The 22,061-nt window shown below is 44.0% G+C and overlaps 2 protein-coding genes across 6 annotated transcripts in view; one reads left to right on the top strand and one right to left on the bottom strand.

Annotated features, from left to right (window-relative positions):
- Positions 1–1,245, top strand: part of CARMIL2 (capping protein regulator and myosin 1 linker 2) — a 58,834-nt gene extending 57,589 nt beyond the window's left edge. The window contains exon 40 of the mRNA XM_077310748.1: positions 269–1,245. Coding sequence (XP_077166863.1) covers positions 269–438 — 170 coding nt within the window. The 3' untranslated portion in view covers positions 439–1,245. The remainder of the gene's footprint in view (positions 1–268) is intronic.
- A 1,086-nt stretch (positions 1,246–2,331) lies between these two features.
- On the bottom strand, positions 2,332–18,362 carry ACD (ACD shelterin complex subunit and telomerase recruitment factor). 5 transcript variants are annotated; one of them, XM_077310749.1, is made up of 14 exons: positions 18,055–18,362; positions 17,348–17,471; positions 16,591–16,715; positions 15,262–15,352; positions 11,568–11,647; positions 10,125–10,169; positions 9,761–9,795; positions 8,376–8,548; positions 8,002–8,092; positions 6,982–7,053; positions 5,989–6,066; positions 4,607–5,409; positions 3,929–4,008; positions 2,332–3,289 (listed from the first exon to the last, which is right to left on the bottom strand). In XM_077310749.1, the coding sequence occupies exons 1-14, from the start codon at positions 18,135–18,137 to the stop codon at positions 3,229–3,231; spliced, it is 1,941 nt and encodes a 646-aa protein (XP_077166864.1). In that variant the 5' UTR covers positions 18,138–18,362; the 3' UTR covers positions 2,332–3,228. The 5 variants fall into 5 exon arrangements, with proteins under 5 accessions (XP_077166864.1, XP_077166865.1, XP_077166866.1 ...); XM_077310750.1 differs by having other exon boundaries at positions 5,989–6,063; XM_077310751.1 differs by lacking the exon at positions 6,982–7,053.
- Positions 18,363–22,061: the final 3,699 nt, after the last annotated feature.

Raw genomic sequence — 22,061 nt, 5'->3', positions numbered from 1 at the left:
CTTTCTTTTCTAGATGCAAATTCAAATCACTGTTCAATAAGAACTCCACTCCTCAGGCTACGTTCAAAGACTGCTGCCCTTGACAAAAGGCATTACTTCTACGGTCGTCTTGCACCAACGACAGACGAGTTAGAAATCTGTTTTCCTCCTGCTTTTTGACAGCAGTAAATGTTTAGCATAGTATTGATGCTAGCTAATATGGGCTGTATTCAGATTTCTTGGAGCTGCTTGCCCTAGGTTGATAGAATGTACCTGCGCTCTCTTATAGGCACTCCACCCCAGGAAAGGACCATGGCAGCCACTGAGTCAAGGCCAAAAGAAGACACAGGCGAAGAGTTGCAACCAGCTCTGGAACAGACTCTTGAGAACGCGCAGAATACAGCCCTAGACCAAAGAACTGCTGTGCCGCCCCCTAAGTCACCGACGCAGGAGCACTGAGCTGGTGCACGTTGCTCCAACATGGTGGCAAGCTCAGACAAAGGAGCGCAGAATGATGTCAGATGACTTGCAGCAGCAGCTAGAAGGATGCGAGCAATTCGGCACAGGGGGGCAAGCAAGCCCCATGGTGGTCCCTTGGTTAGTAAAGCTGAAGATGTTTCTAGTGAGGGGTGGTGGTGTTCCAACCCTTGCACGTCTTCTTGGCTGCCTCCTTTTTCTTCACTTTTTCTCCTGTATACTCTCATGTAAGTGCCCAGTGGTCTAAAAGCTCACATGGGAAAAGCCAAAAAAAAAATAGCTGAGTCCTCCAGTCAGGCCATTTCCAGCAGCAGTTGCATACCTGGGAGCTGGTGCAGATGCTAAGATGTTACAGTGCCAGAAACTGAACCACCACCAGCAAGGGTGGGGAGAAAAGTATTTTACATATGCTAAACTTGCCAGTCTTGCATTGTACTTGGGCAACAGAGCAGGGCTTGGCCAGCTTGTGGCTTGTAGAAAAGGCCAGAGATGCAGCTGGGCCTTGTGCCTGACAATCTTACTCCTTCCTTCAGGATGAAAAAAACAATAATCTGTCCCTAGGGGGTCCTACTTCCTCTGGTCGCATCCCATTAAAGCCTACACATTACCTGGAAGGGGAATTTTGTTCCTAGGTGGATATCCATTATTACCAGTGAGGTTCCTGGCATGACTAAGGCAGGAGAACGTGAGTGTTGTGTGTTTTGGCAGCTTTCAACAAGTTAAAAATGAATAAAGGAGAGCCTTGGCCCCTCCTTGCCACAATTAAATGAGGATGGTTAATTCAAATCAGCAGGATTGTCCCTGTCTCATTTATGGTGGCGGCTAAGGTTGTTGTCTTTGCTTCCCTTCTTTCTACAAGATCCAACAGTGCCTTGCTGTTAGAGGAGTCAGGGCGGGTAGGGAAAGAGGAAATGCATACTTCAGCACATGGGGAAGTTGTGCTGCGCTTGGTGCTTCCCTTCTGCTCTGCTCTGAAGAAGATTCAGCACTGGCCTTAGAATGGATTTTTTAAAGCTCCATCTTCATCAGTCTGCTTGAAAGGCACCTGGGGGTGTTTCTGATTCCTACAGTGAGGCGTTACTTCACATATTTTTAAAAGTTTCCTACTTGGGAGCTCTGCAGAGAACTAGAAGGTGAAGTTTACTCTGCCGTACTGAGAGGCAATGCCATCAGGTAGAGCATGTGTGATCACAAGCTCAAGGGCAGGCAGTCACTGTATGTAACGAGGTGTATGTCCATTTCATCCTGGTTCGTTCCCAGAAATGCTCTGGGTGTAGGAAACTCACAATATATGGAGGATCCTTCCAAGCGCCTGTCACTTTCATTTAGAGAAGCAGGAACACGGCAGAAGGCTATATCACTGTTGCTGTGCTCGTAAAGCCCCACCTTCCTCCTCCCCTGGATAGTATACAGAGGAGGGGGTCTCTCTTACATCCTGCTTACATGCGAGACATACAGCAGCCCAAGCAGATGGGAAACTGGTTTCTTCCCAGATTGATATCTGGCTTAAGAATAATGCAACTGCCAAACTTCTAAATACAAAATCACTTATACCCAGAAGGAATTCTTCTGTATTCTCCAGCAGACTAATGCATGTATATTTTAAAAGAACATATTCTAGCACAAATAGCTGATTTACTTTACATTAAGGGCATGTGTTTTTGTGTTTTTTGGCAGAGGAGCAAATATTTTTTTCCCTTTAATTTCAGTCACTACCCCCATTTGAATTATGTTTAACTTTGGAAAAAGGGTACACAAGTCTATTTTCTATGAGAGCTGTGTTGTTTTTTCTAATTTTGTTTTACTCTCCAGAACGTTCTATCAAGCATGTAAGCTATATGAAATATTTTGTAATTAAACAAAACAGGGAGATGATTAAAACAATTAAAGGTTTACTCTTATGTCAGCACAAGAAAATATTCTTGAGAGTAAATAAATCCAGCAGGGCTGCTGCTTCCTCCCATTATGTGCTACAACTCCTACAGAATGCCTTAGCAGGATACAACTCACAGAGCTCTGAATGCCAGAACAAAATTATTCAAACTAACACTGCACTTTTCAGGATGCAGGAGGATGTACTATTTGCGCCCCCCCCCGCCCCCCACCTGTTACAGCCTGTGGCCAAAAATGCAGTTCTGGGATGCTAGCAAAATAGAATGGGGTACAGCACTCAAAGCAGAGAGCTGAGAAGATAAGTCATCTAATAATGGGAATGGGTTTACCTTGGGAACAGAGAAGATACAATATCTCAAGATCATTTGAAATACTGCACGGGTCTAGTTTTTGTGGCCCTATATACCTTCTGGAATATTTCATATCACCATATGGCCTGTGGTCACAACTTTTAAAATAGGCATTACAAAGGAGTTACCCAAGTCATATTGAACGCTCAAACGGTGATTTTTGTTAGCCAACCTATGGCAGAAGGTTGGATTTCTAAGTTAGGTTTTTAAGAGGGAAAAAAATCTAAATAGGAAATAAGACATAGGAACTTTCCTTACGTTTACACATTTGTTTTATATACATACAGAAATAGACATAGAAACTTAAGTCAATTTGTTCCCTATTTCTTTAGGTGAACTTGTTAAAAGAGTGTGTTTGTGTGCGTGTGCGGTGGGGTGCTCATAGATAATGCTATCCTTTAGAAGCTGATTTCTCTTTGTCTCATCCAAGTTTTGTAACAATGAAATTGATTCAACGTTAATTTAGTATCTTAAGAGTAAAGCGCAGGTATTCATCTAGCCCTAGCAGCCCAAGAAGCTTCATTCAAGACTATGGCTTCTGCTTGTTCCTGCAAACCCAGCGTGCCCATCCAAGCAGTGTTTCCGAGATCCTGTAAATTAAAAACAGGGGCTGTGAAAATGTGTGACCACCAGGTTTGGAGATAAGCAGATCAATCCTGCAGGCCCCTGATCATTGGCTAGATCTCATGTCAGTCACAAAATGAGAGCTTGCAATCATGTACTAAAAAGGCTTCAAGCTCTGCAACTGTAACAGCCCAAATCATATCCATTGCTGTAGCATAGGCTTCAGCTGATTTGCATAGTTTTACAGCTTCTACACGGGATTTTCCTGTAGTCAGGTTTTGATGGACAGCCAAACCAACAGCTTTTTTTCTGAAGAATCCACTGCCCTATTCACCCTTGTATTTGATTGTGAAGTGCAATAGCAAATAAGGACTCGAGGCAGCTTTAGTCATCCATAGCTAGTGCTCTACTGGTCCAGCAACAGTTGGCACAGTGCCCCTTACCTATTGGGTAAGGGGCACTGTAGCATATATACGTCTAATTCCAAGCAGGATTTCCTAGGAAAGTCTGCCATGCAAGTGTTAAGAATTATCCCACATCAGCATGAATAGCCAGTTCATTTGTAAGGACCATCCATCATTTATTTATTTGGAGACCTTTTATTTAAAGACCACTGTCTTTGCCCCCCCTTATTTCATGTTCTGCTAGTTAAGAAAGATGCTGACCTTGTAGAATGTACTTGGGAGCAGAGTTCAGCTGTTGCTGGCTGATACACATGATGAGAAACGGCTCTTCTCACATGCTCCTAGCAGGGAAAAAGGAAGCAGGATGAATTTGAAATAAGTGTTTCTATTTTACCTTGCAGGTTCTGAGGCTATTTCTTCCCCCAAATACTTGTGGGAGAGGAATAGGGTTACAATCATGACACTACAATTCATTAACACATAAGAAATACAGAGTTCCATCCATGTTATACGGAGTTGAATAAGAAGGGAGCTGATGTAGTGCGTGTTAGACTGCACACTTTGGCCAGGATGGCACAGGCTAGCCCAATCTTTTGAGATCTCAGAAGCTAAACAAGACCAGCCCTGGTTAGTGACAGGCAGGAGACAATCAAGAAGTTCAAGGTAGCCATGCAGAGGTAGGCAATGGCAAACCACCTCTGAAACATCTTGCCTTGAAACTCCACAGGGTTGCTGCAAGTCAGCTGTGGCTTGACAACACTTTCCAGTACTAGGCTCTGCGTCCAATATCTTTGAGTCTTCAACATGTAGCGCATTCAAAAACAGGCACAGCAAAAGACATATACATATACAAAACTGCAAAGCAACTTGGGCAAGCAACTGTTTAAATGAGTCCTGGCCAGAAACCTGACAAGGAGTGTTACTAATAACCATCATTACCTGCTGCTGAGCTTCAAGATGGCCCCCAAGGGAATCATCTAGTCTTCCTGTAGCTGTGCTGTGCTCCTTCAGCTTTCCTGGGTGCATCTTGGCACATCTGGACTGAGCAGATGCCTGAAGCGGTTGGACATGGGTGTCATCGATCCGACTTTTCTTGGGTGTGCTCTCCGAAACAAACTTCAAAGGCTGCTTCTCAGCCCTTTGGTTGCTATCTAAGCAACTGGATTTTGAAAAGACCACACCAGAAGTCAAGCCTCGGTCTTTGCAGCTGATGCGGAGTGGTCTGGAGGGAGTTTCAACAGATTCCTCATCTGGCATCAACTGTTTTCTTTTAGCTGCCCCACATTTCCTGCAAGTCACTTGGGATTTTTCTCCCATTCCTCTCACGGCCGTCTCCCTTTGTAAATGCACCGGATGATTTTCTTCCACATCTCCAGACTTAGAAAGGAAGGTGCTTCTAATGGAGGGCAAGATAGGAGAAAGGCCATACATGCTGGCATGAGATGGTGAGTTGTTCAGTGGCCGGCCAGAGGGAATGCTCTCATCAGTATCTGGTATTACGCTGGTATTACGTGTGCTGTTCAGTGCTTCGGATCTAGATTTCTGACTGATGCCTTCTTTGTCAGGAGGAAGCAGCGATGGGGAGGCTACCTCTGCCGGCTCAACCTGAGCAGAACTAGGATCACGAGTCTGCAGGTCATCCGGAGTGTAGCTACTGGAGCCTGCGGCCTCCTCGACCTCAGCAGTGCTAGCCAGGAGCATCTGCTGCGCACTGGGAAGGCTGGGCTGCGTGTCTGACATTTCTGCCAAATAAAAAAAAGGCAAACGTTCAAAATACACACCAGCTACTTTAAAAAATACAAACTCAGATCCAGATAAGAACACCGGTCTCTGCAAAGACAATTAATTCTGCAAAAGGAGATAGACCCTGGTCAGCCAATAAATTTAACAGGACCATATTTCAGCAGAACAAAGGCTGAAAGGTCAGCAACACTGATCCTGCATCAAAGGACTCCAATGGGGTACCCGTCAATACTCTTCCTCTTAGAAAGTGAGTGGAACCAAGTGGGGCTTTTGCCCAGCAAGTCTTCTGATTGGCTGTGCAGTATTTTTATTTTTGCCTGGTGAGGGCTTATGTGCCAGAACATTCGGATTCAAGTCACCACTCAAGCATGGAGACATTGGGGGTCCTTGAACTGACCCTACCCCACAGGCTGTTGTGAGGATAAAACAGGAGGAAAGGAAACCATATAGACACTTCTCTGAGCTCCCAAGGAAGAGAAGTGAAATAAAATCATAATAAATATAAATACTAAATACAAAGAGGAAAGGGGAAATGTCTTTTCCTTGGACAGTAAGAGTGTCATTCTTTAAGTACTCACCCTTAGAGGAGGTCAAAGTCATCCCTGGAAATATGTCCCAAGGATTTTCCAAGGAGCCATCAACAGTTTCAGCTTCTGCTGCCAAAATCAAAGGTTTAAGAAATAGTTTTCCTGCAACCAGACCTCAGAAAGGTACAGGAAATACTGAGGCCAAGATAAAGCCTTGGAGACAGCAACAGGTACTACAAACATTTTAGGATTTCCCTTCCAAAGATACCACTATTGAACCCAAAGCAAGTTAAAGTGACAGCTTCTGATGTTTTCAGAATCCTGCTGAGCTATACCCAGGTGGGGCACTTCTCCAAAAGTCATGAATGGAAGAATAATTACCAGTAAGATCACTGAAAACTTGATCTGGCAAAGTACATGCCTCTAATACGATATATGAGTTTCCGGAGAAGTCTTGCAAAGTGGATCAATAAGAACTACTGATAAACGGAATAGTGTTGCTGCTCTGGGATGTTCCTTGATACACCAAAGGGTCCTTCTCTAGCTTCTCTGGCCACATGTGAAGGAACCACATGCAATCATTTATAATTTCACAAATGTTTTGTGAAATCTCATTCTGCCCTGGAACACATGCGACTGTGGTTTCTCTGTGTGTTCAAGGCTCTCATCTCACAACAAGGTTTCACCATATGAATAAACAGCAGCCAGGTGCCAGGATAGATTTAACTGCAAGTGGTATGAAGCCAAAAAATTAGCAGGATTGGATCACTACCTCATCTTCAAGATGGACAATCCATGCCAGATGTCAGGGCAACCATTCAAACTCTTGGCCAATGGATCGGCTTTATCATTTGATTGGTTGTAACAATGAATATAGTTCACTTCTGTTCTTTACCTCTCTCAAAAATTTGGTTACAAGTAGAAATATGAGTTAAGAATTTTGGGGGTCAATGCAGCCTGCTTCCAGAGGGGGGGCAGGCTGAGCAGGAAAGCCAGAAAGTGGCTCTGCTTGGCAGAATGCAAAGAGTGATAGTTGCTGCTCACCACTGACAAATGATAAAGTGCTGTGATCTTCATCTGAACTGCTTTCACTATCAGAAGCAACGTGAGCAGGCTCTGTAAGAAAAAATACGTTCCAACTTTGTACCAATCCTAGAAAAGGAACATGCCGAAGAACCACCTGTTACAAACCTACTTCCTCCTCTCTTCCTCCTCTCCTTGGGATTTAAGCCCTGCATGCCAAATTGGCTAAGAACCCATTTATTTGCTTTCTTCACTTAGTGACCTGCAGTGACTTGTAGAAAGGGCTCAGTTGAAAATCATCTGCTAAAGGCCCCAAATACAGTCCCCCAGCATTTTCCATTAAAAAGATCAAGTAGTAAGTGATATGAAAGATCTAACTTGAGACCTCAGAGTGCTGCTGCTCGTCAGAGTGGACAAGATCAATTCTGATGGACCAAGGGTCTGATTCAGCATGAGGCAGCACCATGTGTACATTGTTCCCTTCCTCTTTTTATTTTCGCAACAGCCCTGTAAGCTCAGATAGGCTGTGTTTGAGTGACTGGCTCATGGTCACCCTGCAAGCCTCCATGGCAGAGTGAGGATTTGAACTCAAGTCTACCAGACACAGATCCCAAGCTCTAACCTCTGCACCACACTGGCTGTCGCCAAGCAGTCTTGTCTTCAAAAACTACTTTCCACCTTCCAAGATAAACCGAGAACTTCTTTCCTTTTTCCCCAGGAGTATTTCTGGAACCAGAGTTCTTTGATAACAAAACCTCAATGGATTCTGTGTTTGCTGTGGAAATTCTGCCCTCCACAACAGGTGAAAACAAACTAATCGCTTAAGGCTCGGGATATATATCATTATGGCTTCAAACGTAAGAGGCTTTGTCATTCCTTGTTGACAAAGGCCTATAATATTCAGTTATGAAATTCTATAGAGCTGAGCTCGTCTGCAATGATAATGAATGCCTCCAGAATTTTAAAACCCAACCTCTGCTCGCGAACTGGAGTAAACTTTCTTGTATTCCTTCGCAAAAACAAGAGCCCACTAGCACTCACTTGGTGGGCGGGACCTGGAAAGTGCTGCCTCGTCTTCTGCACCAATCAACAGGAACTTGGCAGGGACAGTAAAGATATCTTGACATTGCACCTGAAATGAAAGCCATTGACTATTTTCTGGTCTCCATGCACAATACATTAGATTCATACATTCTTAATCAATGCCCTAGGAAGTTCAGTGAACAAATCAGAGCCATGCTAACTGTACAAATCCTATGAGATTCTCTGCTTTGAAAACTTCCAACCCCAGCACCTACTTTTTCATTTTACTAGATTTGCTTACTGATTGTTTTTTATTCTAAGAAAGTCTTGCCACTAACCAGATGCTCAAGGCCCACAGCCCCCCAAAATACAGAAAATGCATTGAGACAGACCTTATCTTGCTTGCGTTCCGTCTGCCATTTAGTGTCAGGATATACAGCTAGTTGCTCAGAATTCAGCAGATTGCTGGTGTCCAATAAACCGAAGCATTCCTCAACACTTCGTTTTAAGGTGCAAAGTTTATCCTGCTTAATTTCTCCCAGAATGTCAGAAACAGGTGATGGCTCTTAACAGGAAAAGAAAGGCACATGAGTCAAGAGAATGGTGCTTCCATTTTTTTCTCCAGAAGGCCAAGAGAGCCTCTTTACACCACAACAGCACCATTTTAAAATCTGCATACCTACTCAGTACTGCACACAAGATAATTAGAAGGCAAAGAAGATAATGGCCAGAAACATCTGTTTCCCTCCACATCATTCCCTTTAAAACATCCAGTCTTATGAAGAGTTGTGAGAGAGCTTTTAATGAACTACTTTGTGAGAACAGTTCTAACAGGACGGTGACTAGCCCAAGGTCACACAGCTGGCTGCATGAGGCGAAGTGGGGATTAGAGGCTGCCACTCTTAACCATGACACCAAGCTGGCTCTCAGGAAAAGGAGGCCCATAAAAATGTACACATGTTACAGCTAAATGAAAACAAAACAGATGGAATCACTAGACTAATTAAAATAGTAACAAGGCAGAAACATGCTTACATCAGGCTTTTTGAAACGGCACTGGCCTCTCAGTAAGCATGTTTCTGAAATAACAAACGAGGTGAAAGAATTGTAAGGTAAGCAAAAATATAAATCAGAAGGGAGCTTTGCAATGGACAAGTGGAACACACAATGTCTACCCTTTGCAATAAAAGATCCAGAGGCTAAATGTAAAAAGGCACAGCCAAAAGGACACAGGACTATAGGCATGCAAGAGAGAGAATTCTTCCGTATCACAAGCACTAATCTCTGTGATGAATGAAAACAGGAAAAGAAACCATATAAACACTTGGTCAATGACAGGTGTAAATATGGCTGCTCATTCCTCCCCTGCTGTTACACGACCCTCCCCCCCAAAAAAAATTGGGATTCTAAACTTTGGTTTAATCCCAGTGTGAGGAGGAAACAGCCTCCAATTTGCCCAGGTGTAATCACTGGAACATAACAACAAATCAGAGTTCGATTCAAGGCTTCACAAGGAAGGAAGTTTTCACCTGTGCCACATGCACAAGGGAAGAATTGGGGAGGCGTGGAAGCAGGAGGGGATGTGCTAACATGAGAACAAACTGCATCTGTGTCAGCTGTGGACAAACAAGTTTGCAAAGAAAACGGAATGCTCCAAAGAGAGCACATTTCACTGCATGCAGCAAGAACTCCCGAGGACCAAGAGAAATTCAATTTTCCCACAAACTGTCATTGGTATGTCACAAAAAGGAAAGCCATGAATGCTCACCACACATACCTGGGCTGGGCAAAGGCTGTAGAGCAAGGCCTCTCCTGAAACAGGCAAACAAGGTACAATCCAGAGTTTAAAACTTCATAAGGTTTGCAAAACTTTGTCCCCCTCCCTTCCACATGTGAACCTCCAAAACATCTATACACGTGTTATCTATTTCTATAATGTAATTTCTGCATTGTTTAATGCCATGTTAATACTTTGTTTACGCTTTGACATGTCTGGGTTAACATTTTGTTGATTCCATCAAGCAAGGTGTAGTTAGAGGTGGGTTTGGGGCTGAAAAGACTGAGTACTGCAGTGGGAAAGCAGTGAGAAAGCAACTCACAAAACTAAGTAGAAACGAGCAACGACTGAACTATGTACTTACAGCCACAGTTCCTTGATCTTCTGCAGCACTGATGGTTGCCGATTGCTGTAAAAAGGAAGGCACTTTAACATCCCCAGTTACTCACCATAGTCTAAATCTTCAGGTAATAAAAAAGCTGCCCTTCAGGGTCACTCTGTACTCAGTCAACAATGCTTTTCAAACAGAAAATGACTAAGGAAGATGTCCAGAAGTCTGCTTGACTGTAATCTCTGTATAAATTGCAGGACATTTTTATTCTATGGAGGTGGTTAAGATATTACAGCCACTGAAACCTGAAAATCCTCTCCTCGCCATTCAATTTGTAGTTTGAAAAAGGAAGCCTGAAAATTCAGACAGATAATTTCTAATAACAACTTGAAACTCAGCCAAGGGATAGGAATTTTGTCTCCAGTACTACGTCCATCTGACCCACCAGAGCCAAGGATGCAGTATTACTATCCAAACTCTGCAAGCCCATAACAAATGTACAGCTTAAGGTAATCATGCAATTATACTTTTTTCTTCCATTACATAATTTTCTTATGTTTTGTTGTAGATTTTGCAACTGCTGAGTGTAAAATTCAAGATGACCATCTTTTAATGCAACCATTTTATACCGGCTATACAGGTAGAATCATAGAATAGAGTTGGAAGGGATCTCCTGGGTCATCTAGTCCAACCTCCTGCACTATTTTTCATTTATTTTATTTATTTAGATTTCTATACCGCCCATTTCTTTGCAGCTCTGGGCAGTTTACTCAGAACATTATAACTATGCAGGACAAGTATATAGTACTTGTATGTTTTCTTCTTTGGAGTAAATTGGGGGGGGGCACACAGAGGAAAGGGTTAACTGCCCCTCTCTCAACATTGTCATTTTGCTACAACCCCACCCCGCAACTTCCCACTAAAACTTAAAAAATGCCACAAAGACCAGCAAATCCTGTCTTACCAGTGTTGAAATAAATGTTAAGATATATGAAGCACAGCCTCCCTCTCAAAAACTGTGCACTCAATTCACCTGTGTCTTCCAAAAATTCTTGTCTCTTTGACAGGCCAACAAAATTATCGCAAAATGCAAAAATACAAGTGGGCTGTTTGGTAAGGTCTTACAGACTTCATTCTAAGACCTTCTTGGTTTAATGAAAGCCTAGGATTGCCAATTTCCAGGTGGCACCCGGTGATTATCCACTATTACAATTGATCTCCAGGTGACCAAGATCAGTTTCCCTGGAGAAAATGACTAATTTGGAAGATGGACTCCATGACATTAACCCTGCTGAGACCTCTCCCCTCCCAAGCCCCTCTCTCCCTAGCCTTCATCCCTCCGATCTTCAAATATTTCCCAACCCAGAGCTGGCAGTCCTACTAAACCCTGAGGCAAATTCATGGAAGTTTATTTTAAAAACTATCTAGGTTTTGCTCTAGGGTCTAGAACAACAGAGTGCAGAAAAGTTATTATACCAATCCTGCTGCCTCGTTGCACATCTCTTCATGGTTGTGACATGGAAACAATCAAGTCTGAAGTAGAATCCACTGTCCTCCTGAAAGTGAAAGAAAGCCACAGTTAGGTATGCCAGGCCCAGGTGACTTTAATATGACCACTGACAGATAGTTGCCCTTTCTGGGATGCTTTCTTAATCAAAAATAGGAATGATAGGGCCTTGCAGAATTTGCCCTCAGATTTTTGTTTTTAAAGAGCTAATGGGAGAAGGGAATCAGGCAGCCCTCAATACATTAGTCTTCCATCCATTGTATAAAAGGGCAGCTCATCCCTTAGATTTTATCAAAAAAGTTTAAAGGGGGGGATTACATTTTTAGGATGCATGTGACTAACTACTTTCTAGAGCTGCCAGGTTCCTACTGGCCACCGATGGGTGGGTGTAGCTTGTCAGATCCAGCTTGGGGACCTCCTGGAGATTCAGGGATGGATTCTGGGAAGGACAGATCTAGATCCAACCCTTTTGCAGGCAATCGCCACAGCTAAATATCGAGTGACTGCTAAAATTATGAGGAAAAACTGGATGATGTTTTTTTCAGGAGGTAAATTCACATAGCCTCTTAGAGGGAGGACAAATAGCTTGCTTTGAAATCAGACCAGATTTTCCATTCCAATAAAAAAAAAAAAAACATTTTAAGGACTCAAGCTGATCAGATCCACATTTACAGACTCTGCCCAAATACACTAGGTCTGCGAACTGGCCTTCCAGCGTGGCTGAGGGAAACATGGCCGCAGTAGGGTAGGATGCCACGGAATCCTCCCTCCAAAGCATCTTTCCTCCAGGGGAACGGATCTCCGTAGTCTGGAAACAAGGCATCAGTCCAGGGAATCTCCAGAGCCCGCCTGGAGGATGGCATCCCTGCAATTTCCCCATAAACTTTCCCAAAGCCATCCTTGCCACGGCTAATGTGCAAAGGCAGATAAATTCAAGGGGCAGCAGCGTTGGTCTGAAGCGACAGGACAAAGTTTGAGTTTGCAAAATTTGAGGTGACGACCCCCAAGCACCTCAAAAATGGCCCCCACTCAAGAGTCCCGACAATTCAGAGGAAGGCGAAGTTCTGCCATTCAAGCAGAACAGCTAAGAAGCCGAAGCCCCTCGCCCTGATCTTAGCCCATTCCCTGAGGAGTCTGAAATGACACAGCCTTATTTATTTATAACTGAATGTTTATAAAGCTGCCCTCAGGAAACTGACTCGCGGCATCTCATAAACCACAGCATAATCCTAAAAAATGATAAAATACAATCCCCCGTAATCCTCAAAAAAAAAAAAAATCACAATCCTCCCTCCTTCACACAAACGCCACTAACTTAGAAACCAAGGGAAGCCCTCAATAATTTTCCCGCCATTTTTTTTTTGTCAGGAAAACTAAGCTGTGCTCCAGCCCTGCCTCACCCACCCTCTTCTTTCTGGGCTCACGGTTTAAGCCAGGGGTAGTCAAACTGCGGCCCTCCAGATGTCCATGGACCACAATTCCCAGAAGCCCCTGCCAGCGAATGCTGGCAGGGGCTTCTGGGAATTGTAGTCCATGGACATCTGGAGGGCCGCAGTTTGACTACCCCTGGTCTAGGCCCTGCTCCTACCAGCCTTTCCCTATCCCAGGCCAGGCCTAGAGAATGAACTCTTTCCTCACACGGGCCAGCCTACTAGGCCTCAGCAGACCAAATCACCCTTAAGGCTGCCAACCTCCAGGTCAGGCCTGGAGTTCTCTTAAAATTGCAAATGGTCTCCAAAGGAAATGGCAGCTTCAGAAGGCAGGCATAACGGCATTGCAGCACTTTCCCAAGCTCTGTTCTGCCAGATATGCCAAATTTCCCCAGACTGGAGCTGGGAATCCTATTTACAAATAAGGCCAGGCACTGTTAATAAAACAAGGGTGACAAATGTTTCTTGTCTTTTTAGCATATCCGCAACTTTGTTAAATTCGATCTGGGAATTTCTGAATAATTATGGGCAGCAGGCGCTTCAAATATAGTTTTTAAAAATGATGTAATTTTTAAAAACATTTCTAGATATCCCTTTTTTTCCACGGTGCCCCCACAAGATTATAAACTGATTATGATATTTCCCAGATTGCATGCACAAATCTTTTTTTTTATTAAAAAAGACTTAACACTAAAAATAATCCCTCCATCCCCCATGTTTTTAACCATCTTTGATAAATTAGGCTGGATGGCATCAGATGCCACTTACAACAAACATTATTAAAAATTCCCATTTATATGAGTTAACCTAAATAAACAGCAACTCATTGTCAAGGCTAAAACTAGAGTTTCTGTGAAGATCCTCTAATTTTTCCTCAAATATTATTATGCCTAAATTCCACACTAGCAATTAGTAACATATTTCTCTTTAATATTTCAAATTTTACAAGGTCTCTTAATAATTGTATTGCCTAAATGTTGCAGAAATATCTAAACTGAGTGAACTGAGTGTTCTAATAAGTTACAACTTAAATGCTAAGGGGAAATGGATTTTGGCTCCATAAAGTAAGCCACGATCCTCAATTTGCAAGACCTGACCAAGGCTGTTAACAATAAGACGTGTTGGAAGACATTAATTCATAAGGGTCGCCATAAACCAAGTTGTAAAAATCCACAGAAAATTGGGAGCTCAAATTCTGGTCCAAGATCTAGTCTGACACTCTTAACCTTTAATAAACATTTTTATTAAGAAAATAAATATGCTACCTCTTCATGACTCCCTGAAGAAGCTCACAAAGTAAAAACAGTATCATAAAAACAATATCAATGTTAGAACGACATCGACACAAAGGTGTAAAACAAGCCATTAAAACAGTGCCGAATGTCCCCAAGTCTAAAATGATATCCGTAAACAAGCTAGAAGTAGACTATAACACAGCTAAAAAAGAATCCCTTCAGTTAGTTAATTATTTAATTAACTAAATAAATATGTTTGGTCTGGACTCTGAAGGACATAAAGTTAGAGGGAGGGCATCTGCCATAAAAAGCAAGTGTTATTTCTGGTGCATATCGCACAATACACAATCTTCCTTCAATAGAACAAAGCCCTTGCAGATATGAACTGGTAGCACACAATCCTTAAATAACTCCTCTGCCTCAACCAATACCCATCCCATGCCCAACAGGAATATTAATTAAACAAGATACTAGTTAGATACAACCTTCCCTAGTCCTAAAACTCCCATGATGCAGTATACACTACTCATCCCATAAAGGGGGGGGGGCTACTACCTACTCAGAGCTTTAACTCCAATCACTTGGATTCAGCATTCATTCAGAAGAGCAAACCCGACAAGGAGATGGTTTCATCCTTTCCCTTTCCTCAATGTAGCCACACACACCTCCACATGATAGTTTGCCCACAAAGACCATCTGATCTGTAGCTGTTAGTAGATTATATCAAGTAGCTACATGGAAGAGAAAGTCTCATTGGCAGATTTTTGCATAACAAGCTCAACACACAGATTTGGACATTCCTTCCCCCATCCCGCTCCCATTGATGGCCAGCAGACCACTCCTACTTTGTTGTCAAAAACTTGAAGCAGAATTCCACGGTGGGGAGCAGGATATTCTAGAATAAAAATCACTAATAAAAAATTGTTTACAGCATATAAGCCAGCACTTCCTCTCAAAAGCTGCACAGAAAACCATATCCAGACTATCATGTGTCTTACCGCTTTGGCTGCCTTCTTAACACACACCCTGAAATTCTGGAGGATAATGAACTGGCCAAGAATACTGGAAAACCCAGACTGTGGAGGAAAGCTGAGAAAGAAAGAGAGGGGGGGAAATTGTTAAGTTGACATATAAAAATACATGCAAGCTGTGTCTGTATAAAATATTATAGGAAGAAGACTTAAAAGGTAAAGGTATCCCCTGTGCAAGCACCGAGTCATGTCTGACCCTTGGGGTGACGCCCTCCAGCGTTTTCTTGGCAGACTCAATATGGGGTGGTTTGCCAGTGCCTTCCCCAGTCATTACCGTTTACCCCCCAGCAGCAAGCTGGGTACTCATTTACCCCCCAGCAGCAAGCTGGGACCTCGGAAGGATAGAAGGCTGAGTCAACCTTGAGCCGGCAGCTGGGATTGAACTCCCAGCCTCATGGGCAAAGCTTTCAGACGGCTGCCTTACCACTCTGCGCCACAAGAGGCTCTGGAAGAAGACTTGAGTGACTACATATTCCATCACATATGCGTATATTTCACGTACATTTCTTTCTGCCACTACATTGCTCTTTATTGTCTTTCAGAGTAAATAATACCAAAATGCACAACGAAAACTGCAAAATGAAGTCTGTATATTGAGGTCATAAGTGACAAGAAGTGGCAGTTTTCTCAACATACACTGTTTCGAACACCAGGCACCCAACCTTAATTCCCCACGCTTATCTCATTTTGTAGAATGTGTGAACTAGAAATATTCTAGCGGGCATTTTTACCAAGGGACTAGAACAGTAGTACAATAGGTCAGTACAGAGGTTGCTTCTATAAGTACTGTAGTCTATTGCAGTGTTGGTCACACATATCACCTCACCTTCTGCTGCAAAGTCCTCGTTCACCATTATGGTATGCCATGTCTTTAAATTTTTGTTGCCTTAGTTTCTTGTGTTGTTTTTTCCAGTTCTGCAAGCCTAGTCTAATGACATTGTAAGTCTTTGCTGTCTCACTGAATGGCTTTTCATGTTTTGTAACAGGCCCTGAGCCTGACTGAGAAGGTTAACAACAACTTAATGAATGTCTAGCACTAGGATAGGAGACCAACAAAGAGATACAGGGTTGGTGTGCAGAGGCAGGCAATGGGAAACCACCTCTCTTTGTCTCCTGCCTTGAAAACCCTACAGGGTCACCATTAGTTGGCTGGGACTTAATGGCACCTTCCCTGCCAATCTGATGAAGTTAAATAACATAATAAAAAACCTTCCAACTAATAACCTAGCAGCCAGATAGCAAACCACCGAATGTTTTCTAAGTTACCCGAGAACCCAAAACAAAGCAAGTGCTTACTCTTTTGCTGTCTGAATGGCTCCAATTGGAACAACCGTGTGGATATAGTGACGCCCATCTGCAATGTACACAACAGCTGCTGGGTCCTGCCCATCTTGACCATGAGGGCTTGCCTCATTCAAAACCTAGCAGCAAATTTGTGGAATACGACAGGAATAAGGTCAAGCATTTCCAGCACACATCATGAGAAAGAATGTAGGGAGACCCAATTCTTTGTTTAGGAAAAGGAGGCACATCTAAGACTCCTGAATTTGGAGATGCTGTAGGACAGTGGTGGTACAGAACTCAGCAATAGGTAGAAAAACTGTGGTACCCAGTAAACAAGCAGCAATCAACTAGACTAACGAGCAGAAATTGGTTGAGAAAAACAGAGGGAAAGAGAACATTTTTAAATAGGCAGTATGCATGGGAAGTCTCAGTAGTGTTTTGTTTATCCACACGGGGATGGCTGCAGGGCCACCTACTTCTTGTTATGAACAGGAAACCATACAGTTTGGTTCCGGGCAAAGTCTTCTGCATTCTAGGTCTCATCAAAACAAAAATAAGACAGGAGAGCTCTAGGGCCACAAACAACAAACTTTGTGCTAAAGCAGAAAATCTCAGAGAAACTGGCTGATCCTTGCTCCTCCTCCTATATGGCTAAAAAAACCAGTTATGCCCATATGCTGTGCTATGGATGAGGAAAGGAGAGAAGTCTCCCTGTGTTATGATAAAGACCTCCATCTTCATTGCAGCTCAGAGAATCCCTTTAACCCACCTTTAAAACTTGCCCATATTGAGCTTCTGGGCTGCCTTCTGATTCGTCGTAGTCCAACAGAAGTTTCACAATCCAAGGCGTCAAGTAGCAGGGCCTGATCTTGTCCAGCAGTTCACTGTCTAATCTGAAAGAATAAGGGTTAGTGATTAAATCATAGGATTGTGGATGCTTTTGCTGTCAGAGTGAAGAGTCAGGGCTGAAACTCAGTAGCTGGTAGTGCCAGAATGAAGGGCTTGCAGAGTTTTTCTTTATATTTCCCCTTTCTCCCCACTGGGGACCCTGCTTGCACCATTCCCCTCTCTTTTTTAATTCTCATTTTATTCTCACAACAGTCCTGCGAGGTAGGCTAGGCTGTGAGTGTACAACTGGCCCAAAGTTCATCCAGCAAGCACAGGGCAAGACCTTAAACTCTGGAGAGCAGCTGCCAGTCGGAGCAGGCGAGGCTGACCTTGATAGACCAAACGATCTAACTCAGTAGGAAGCAGCTTCATCCGTGTGAGTGCAGCCCAAGACCCACTGAGATCCAGTTAACGGTCCTCGGGGGAAATACCCAGTGGTGGGGCCGGAGACGCTCCCACCCAGCCCTTCAAGCAGGATTTGCAAGACACCCCTGCTAAGCTCCCCGCCAGCCCTCCAATGCCCGCTCGTTCTCCACCCCACGTTTTCCTCCGCGTCCGCCGGCCACTCGCGGGGATCTGCAAACTTACTCCTCCAAACTGCTATCGTCGCCACGAAAGCGCCGCGACGCCCTCCGCTTCCGCAAGCAATATCGAGACTGCTCTGAAGTCATAGCGGCGCCTGCGATCCGGCAACGAGCTGCGCCGAAATGCTCCCTGCAGCCGGCGGGAAGGCAACCGCATTCCCGGGTCTCTGCCCCGCTGCTCCTTCCCCCGGCAGTTTAAGGCCATGCAGCCCAAAGGGACAAGCCCGTAGACCAGATCCTGCTTTCTCCAGCGCGGATCCTGGAAGAAACCCTTCTGCAAAGCGGGAAGAGGAAGTGACGACAAACGCTCGAGTGCCTAAATATACCGCCCAGCCCGCCTACAGCTTCAGACGTCCGTTGAGCGGGATTAGATTCTGCGCTTGGCGGGTCTGTGCCGTTGGTAAAGGCGCAAGACCCTTGCAGGGCATGCCTGGGCATAATCCTGGCCTGTGTTTACAAAGCTTCTGCCAGGATTTTACGAGCCGGGAGAGGAGACCCGTGTGTGCCAGTTTATTGTTTTTGCACTTTGGACAGGGTCTTTGATGGAGAAGTGGAAGCCTTGGTAGGGTTGACAACCTCCAGGTGGCGCCTGGAGTTCTCCTGGAATTATAGCTGCTTTCTAGGTTACAGACATCAGTTGCCATTGAAAAACTGGGAGACAGCTTTGGAGGCATTAGAAAAGGTCTTTTTTTTTGTATCCTGCTTTTTATTGCTCAAAGCAGTCTACAATGGCCTTTCCTTCCTTTCCCTACCGCAGACACCCTGTGAGGTAGGTGAGGCTGAAAGATTTGCTCTGTGAGAACAGTATTACCAGGGCTGTGACTAGCCCAAAGGTCACCCATCTGGCTGCATGTGGAGGAGCAGGGAAACAAACTTGGTTCTCCAGATTTGACTAGCGAGCTTATTTGAATTTGACACCTGTAGCTTATTGGGTCACAAGATGCCTGTACTAGAAATAGTAAATTTATACACACACACATGCCTTGGGTGTGAAATAAGACCAGGGATATACTTCTGTCTAAACTGGCCCAACAGGTGTTTCCTGTTGCAAAAGGGAACAGGTCTATATAGGTAGGAAAAGCATGCAAATACAGACCTTTTTTGATTTTTAATTTTTTTTTATTTAGAACAAAAAAACATAAAACATAAAACTCATATTATGATTTGCTGTGTAATATTTGCTGGTGTTTTCTGTATTTGTAGCTATCCATCACTCTTGTGTCTTAATAATTCATTAGTTTCCAATAAGATCCTGTCACAAAGAAAAACAAAGGAAATAAATACAGCCTTTTTAATACTTGGAAGTATATATCCCACCTTTCCTTGCAGTTCAAGCTGGCTTATAATACTAATGCAATCTCTATGGGAAGGCATCAAAATGAGCAATATACTAGAGTTACTGAATGACTTTCTTGGTTGTGCAATGGTAGGGTGGTCCGGTATTAGACCAGTCCCAGATGATGGTAATCTATTCACAATTTCCCATTAAGACCACTGGTACCCATGCTAGACACCATAGCCATAAGTTGTTGGAGAAAGGAGTTTTATTGTATTATCACTATCTTAGTTGTGTTTTTTGCTATTATTTGGTATTAGCTGTATTTTTGGTATTAATGATGTATTGTAAGCTGTTTTTACTTGATATTTTACAGTGTTATTGTAAACTGCTGCAAGCCAGCTTGCTGGGAGTGGTGGTATACAAATATATAAATAAATAAATACCCCACCCCCCAATAAATCTTCAGGTATTTTCCAATCCAGAGCTGGCAACCCTAATAAAAACGCAGGTTTTTCCCTAACCCTTTTAATTACCGAATGCTATGAAGTTGCTCATTATATTATCATTTGAAAATACTCTGTGCCAAGACGTCTCACCACCTCCTTTCGGCCCTTCTGGATCGAGTGGAAGTGAAATGTAACCCACCGCTGGCAGATCAGCCCCATTAATAGAGCAGCAGTGAAGCCCAGTTGCCGAAAGCAGATGCAAATTTGTTAGCTGCCAAAAATGATATCAGCAATTTACACTACAGTGCGAAGGTAATGTGAACTGGTGTGTGTAATTGGGTGTGATAGAGCGTGTACGGCATACAGTGAGGCACAAGCGTATTAGCCGGAGAGGCAAAGACGCAAATAAAGCCGTCAGGGGGTTTCAAAAGCTGCCAGCCATTCTGGGCTGAATTGCTCTCTGTGTCCTTCTCTCTCCCCCCCTTGCCCTTGGGGACTCTGCTGTGACATTTGCACTCGGGTGCATCCCCAGTTAGAAAGAATCCGAAGGGTGGGCTTGAAGGAGGGAGGGAGACCTCCCTCTTGTGCCTTGACTAGCATGACTCAGCCTTGTGCATCTCAAAGAGAAGGAGACAAACCCACTTGGCTGACAGAGCTCATTCATCCTCTCCCGAGGGGCCACAACCGATCAAGGGTTCCTTTTCAACAGATGGCAAGTACCATGCTGTGAGACGGCCGCAAAGCCGATGACGGAGCTGGAATTGAAATGCCTGAAGCCGCAGCTAAGACTTGGTGCTCCTGGGCTCTCTCTCAGCTGGCAGGGAACTTCCCCACCTCACTTTGGCAGATTTGAACTTGTGGCACCGCTTTTTTTTCAGAAATTAAACAGAGATTGATGCAACAGGGAAGACATGGAAGAAGCTGGGTGCAGAATCTCTCCTGAACTAGTCAATGCATGTCTCCTTAATTATTTGTTTAGGGAATTTACATGAACTGACTTCTACCTGCAAGATATTAGAAGCATCCTAAGCAGTGTTATCCCCTTTGGAGCTCACTGACTTCCATGGGCTTAGAAAGGTGCAACTCTGCTTAGGATCTCATTGTATGTCTACAGATACTTCTGTAAGGACTTTTTCGTGACGTTGGCAATGCCATGTGTACACAGAAAGGAGAGAAATTGAGCCTCTGAAGGTCTGTTTAAAAATGGTGTTTGATATGCCTCCGTCGTCTTTCAGTCCATCTACGCAAGGGAACCTGCATTGGACAGGGGGTTGGACTAGATAGCCTCTATTGACCCTTCCAACTCTGATTCTACAATTCTAACCAGCAGGGTGTAGTGATTAGAGCAGGCTTTCTCAACCACAATTTCTCAAATGGGTTGGAGTTGATTTATATATATGTTAAATGTGTTAAACATTTATTGGGTAATATGACCATATATGGTCATGTCGACATTCTTCCCCCCCTCCAAATGGCCAGTGATGGGCCAGGAAGGGGAAAAGCCTCGGGTAGGCATGTACGCAACCATATTTTGCACAATCGCACCACTTCTGGGGTTTCTCGACACCTGAGTCAGTCACACCTTCTCCGCCTGACCTACCTCCCAAGGTTGTTGTGAGGACAAAAATGCAAGAGAATTATGGAAGCCATCTTGGAACTCCATTGGAGAGAAAGGGCGGTTTAAATGAAGCGAATAAATAAATTTAGCTGAACTAAACTGCATCATATAAACCATAGGAGGGCACATAAAATTAATGCTTAGCCAACAGAGAAGCCCTGCATCCCAGGGCCATGAGATGCTCACAGCTGAGCACCATGGCACTAAAACTAGTAGAGGTTGGGTTTTCTTTGCAGGTGGGGAAATTCTTTAATTCAGATCACCTACAAGGTGCACGTGGAAATACAACCTGCACTAATGACCCAGCAGGCACAGGGCGGTTTGGTTTGTGACCTGTGGCCGTTGGCCCAACTGAAAGCATCTGTGTAATGCAAGAACCAGAGAAGCACAATATTACGGAGAGAGCCGTTGAGCTCCCTTGCCTTGCCTTGCCTTGCATCTACTCAGTGCTGCCTTAGGGCAGGCAGAACAATTCAGCTGAATGACAGATAGACACCAGCTCAACACCAGGCTGGGAGACTGAGATATCAGCAGGGCTTGCTGGGATCCACCTTCCCAGCAGAGATAAGGCCGTCAGCAAGCTGCTGAAGATGTGGAACTGCCTTCGGTCCTGCACCCAGCCCAGTTCAGGAGCTATAGGACTGCAAGAGCTCCTGACAGGGTGGGGG

This window comes from Paroedura picta, chromosome 14, assembly GCF_049243985.1.
Source record: "Paroedura picta isolate Pp20150507F chromosome 14, Ppicta_v3.0, whole genome shotgun sequence".
Classification (NCBI taxonomy): domain Eukaryota; kingdom Metazoa; phylum Chordata; class Lepidosauria; order Squamata; family Gekkonidae; genus Paroedura; species Paroedura picta.
The sequence above is the reverse complement of the archived record's forward strand: the minus strand, read 5'-3'. Positions and strand labels throughout refer to the sequence as shown.

What these genes read in the sequence shown, in the direction of transcription:
- ACD (XM_077310749.1), bottom strand. Translation starts at nt 18,137, where the DNA reads ATGACTTCAGAGCAGTCTCGATATTGCTTGCGGAAGCGGAGGGCGTCG. An exon ending in TTCCAGGTCCCGCCCACCAA is followed by an intron (nt 7,054 to 8,001) that starts GTGAGTGCTAGT and finishes TTTTTCTTACAG; the next exon opens with AGCCTGCTCACGTTGCTTCT. An exon ending in ATCTTGAAGCTCAGCAGCAG is followed by an intron (nt 4,009 to 4,606) that starts GTAATGATGGTT and finishes TTTCCCTGCTAG; the next exon opens with GAGCATGTGAGAAGAGCCGT.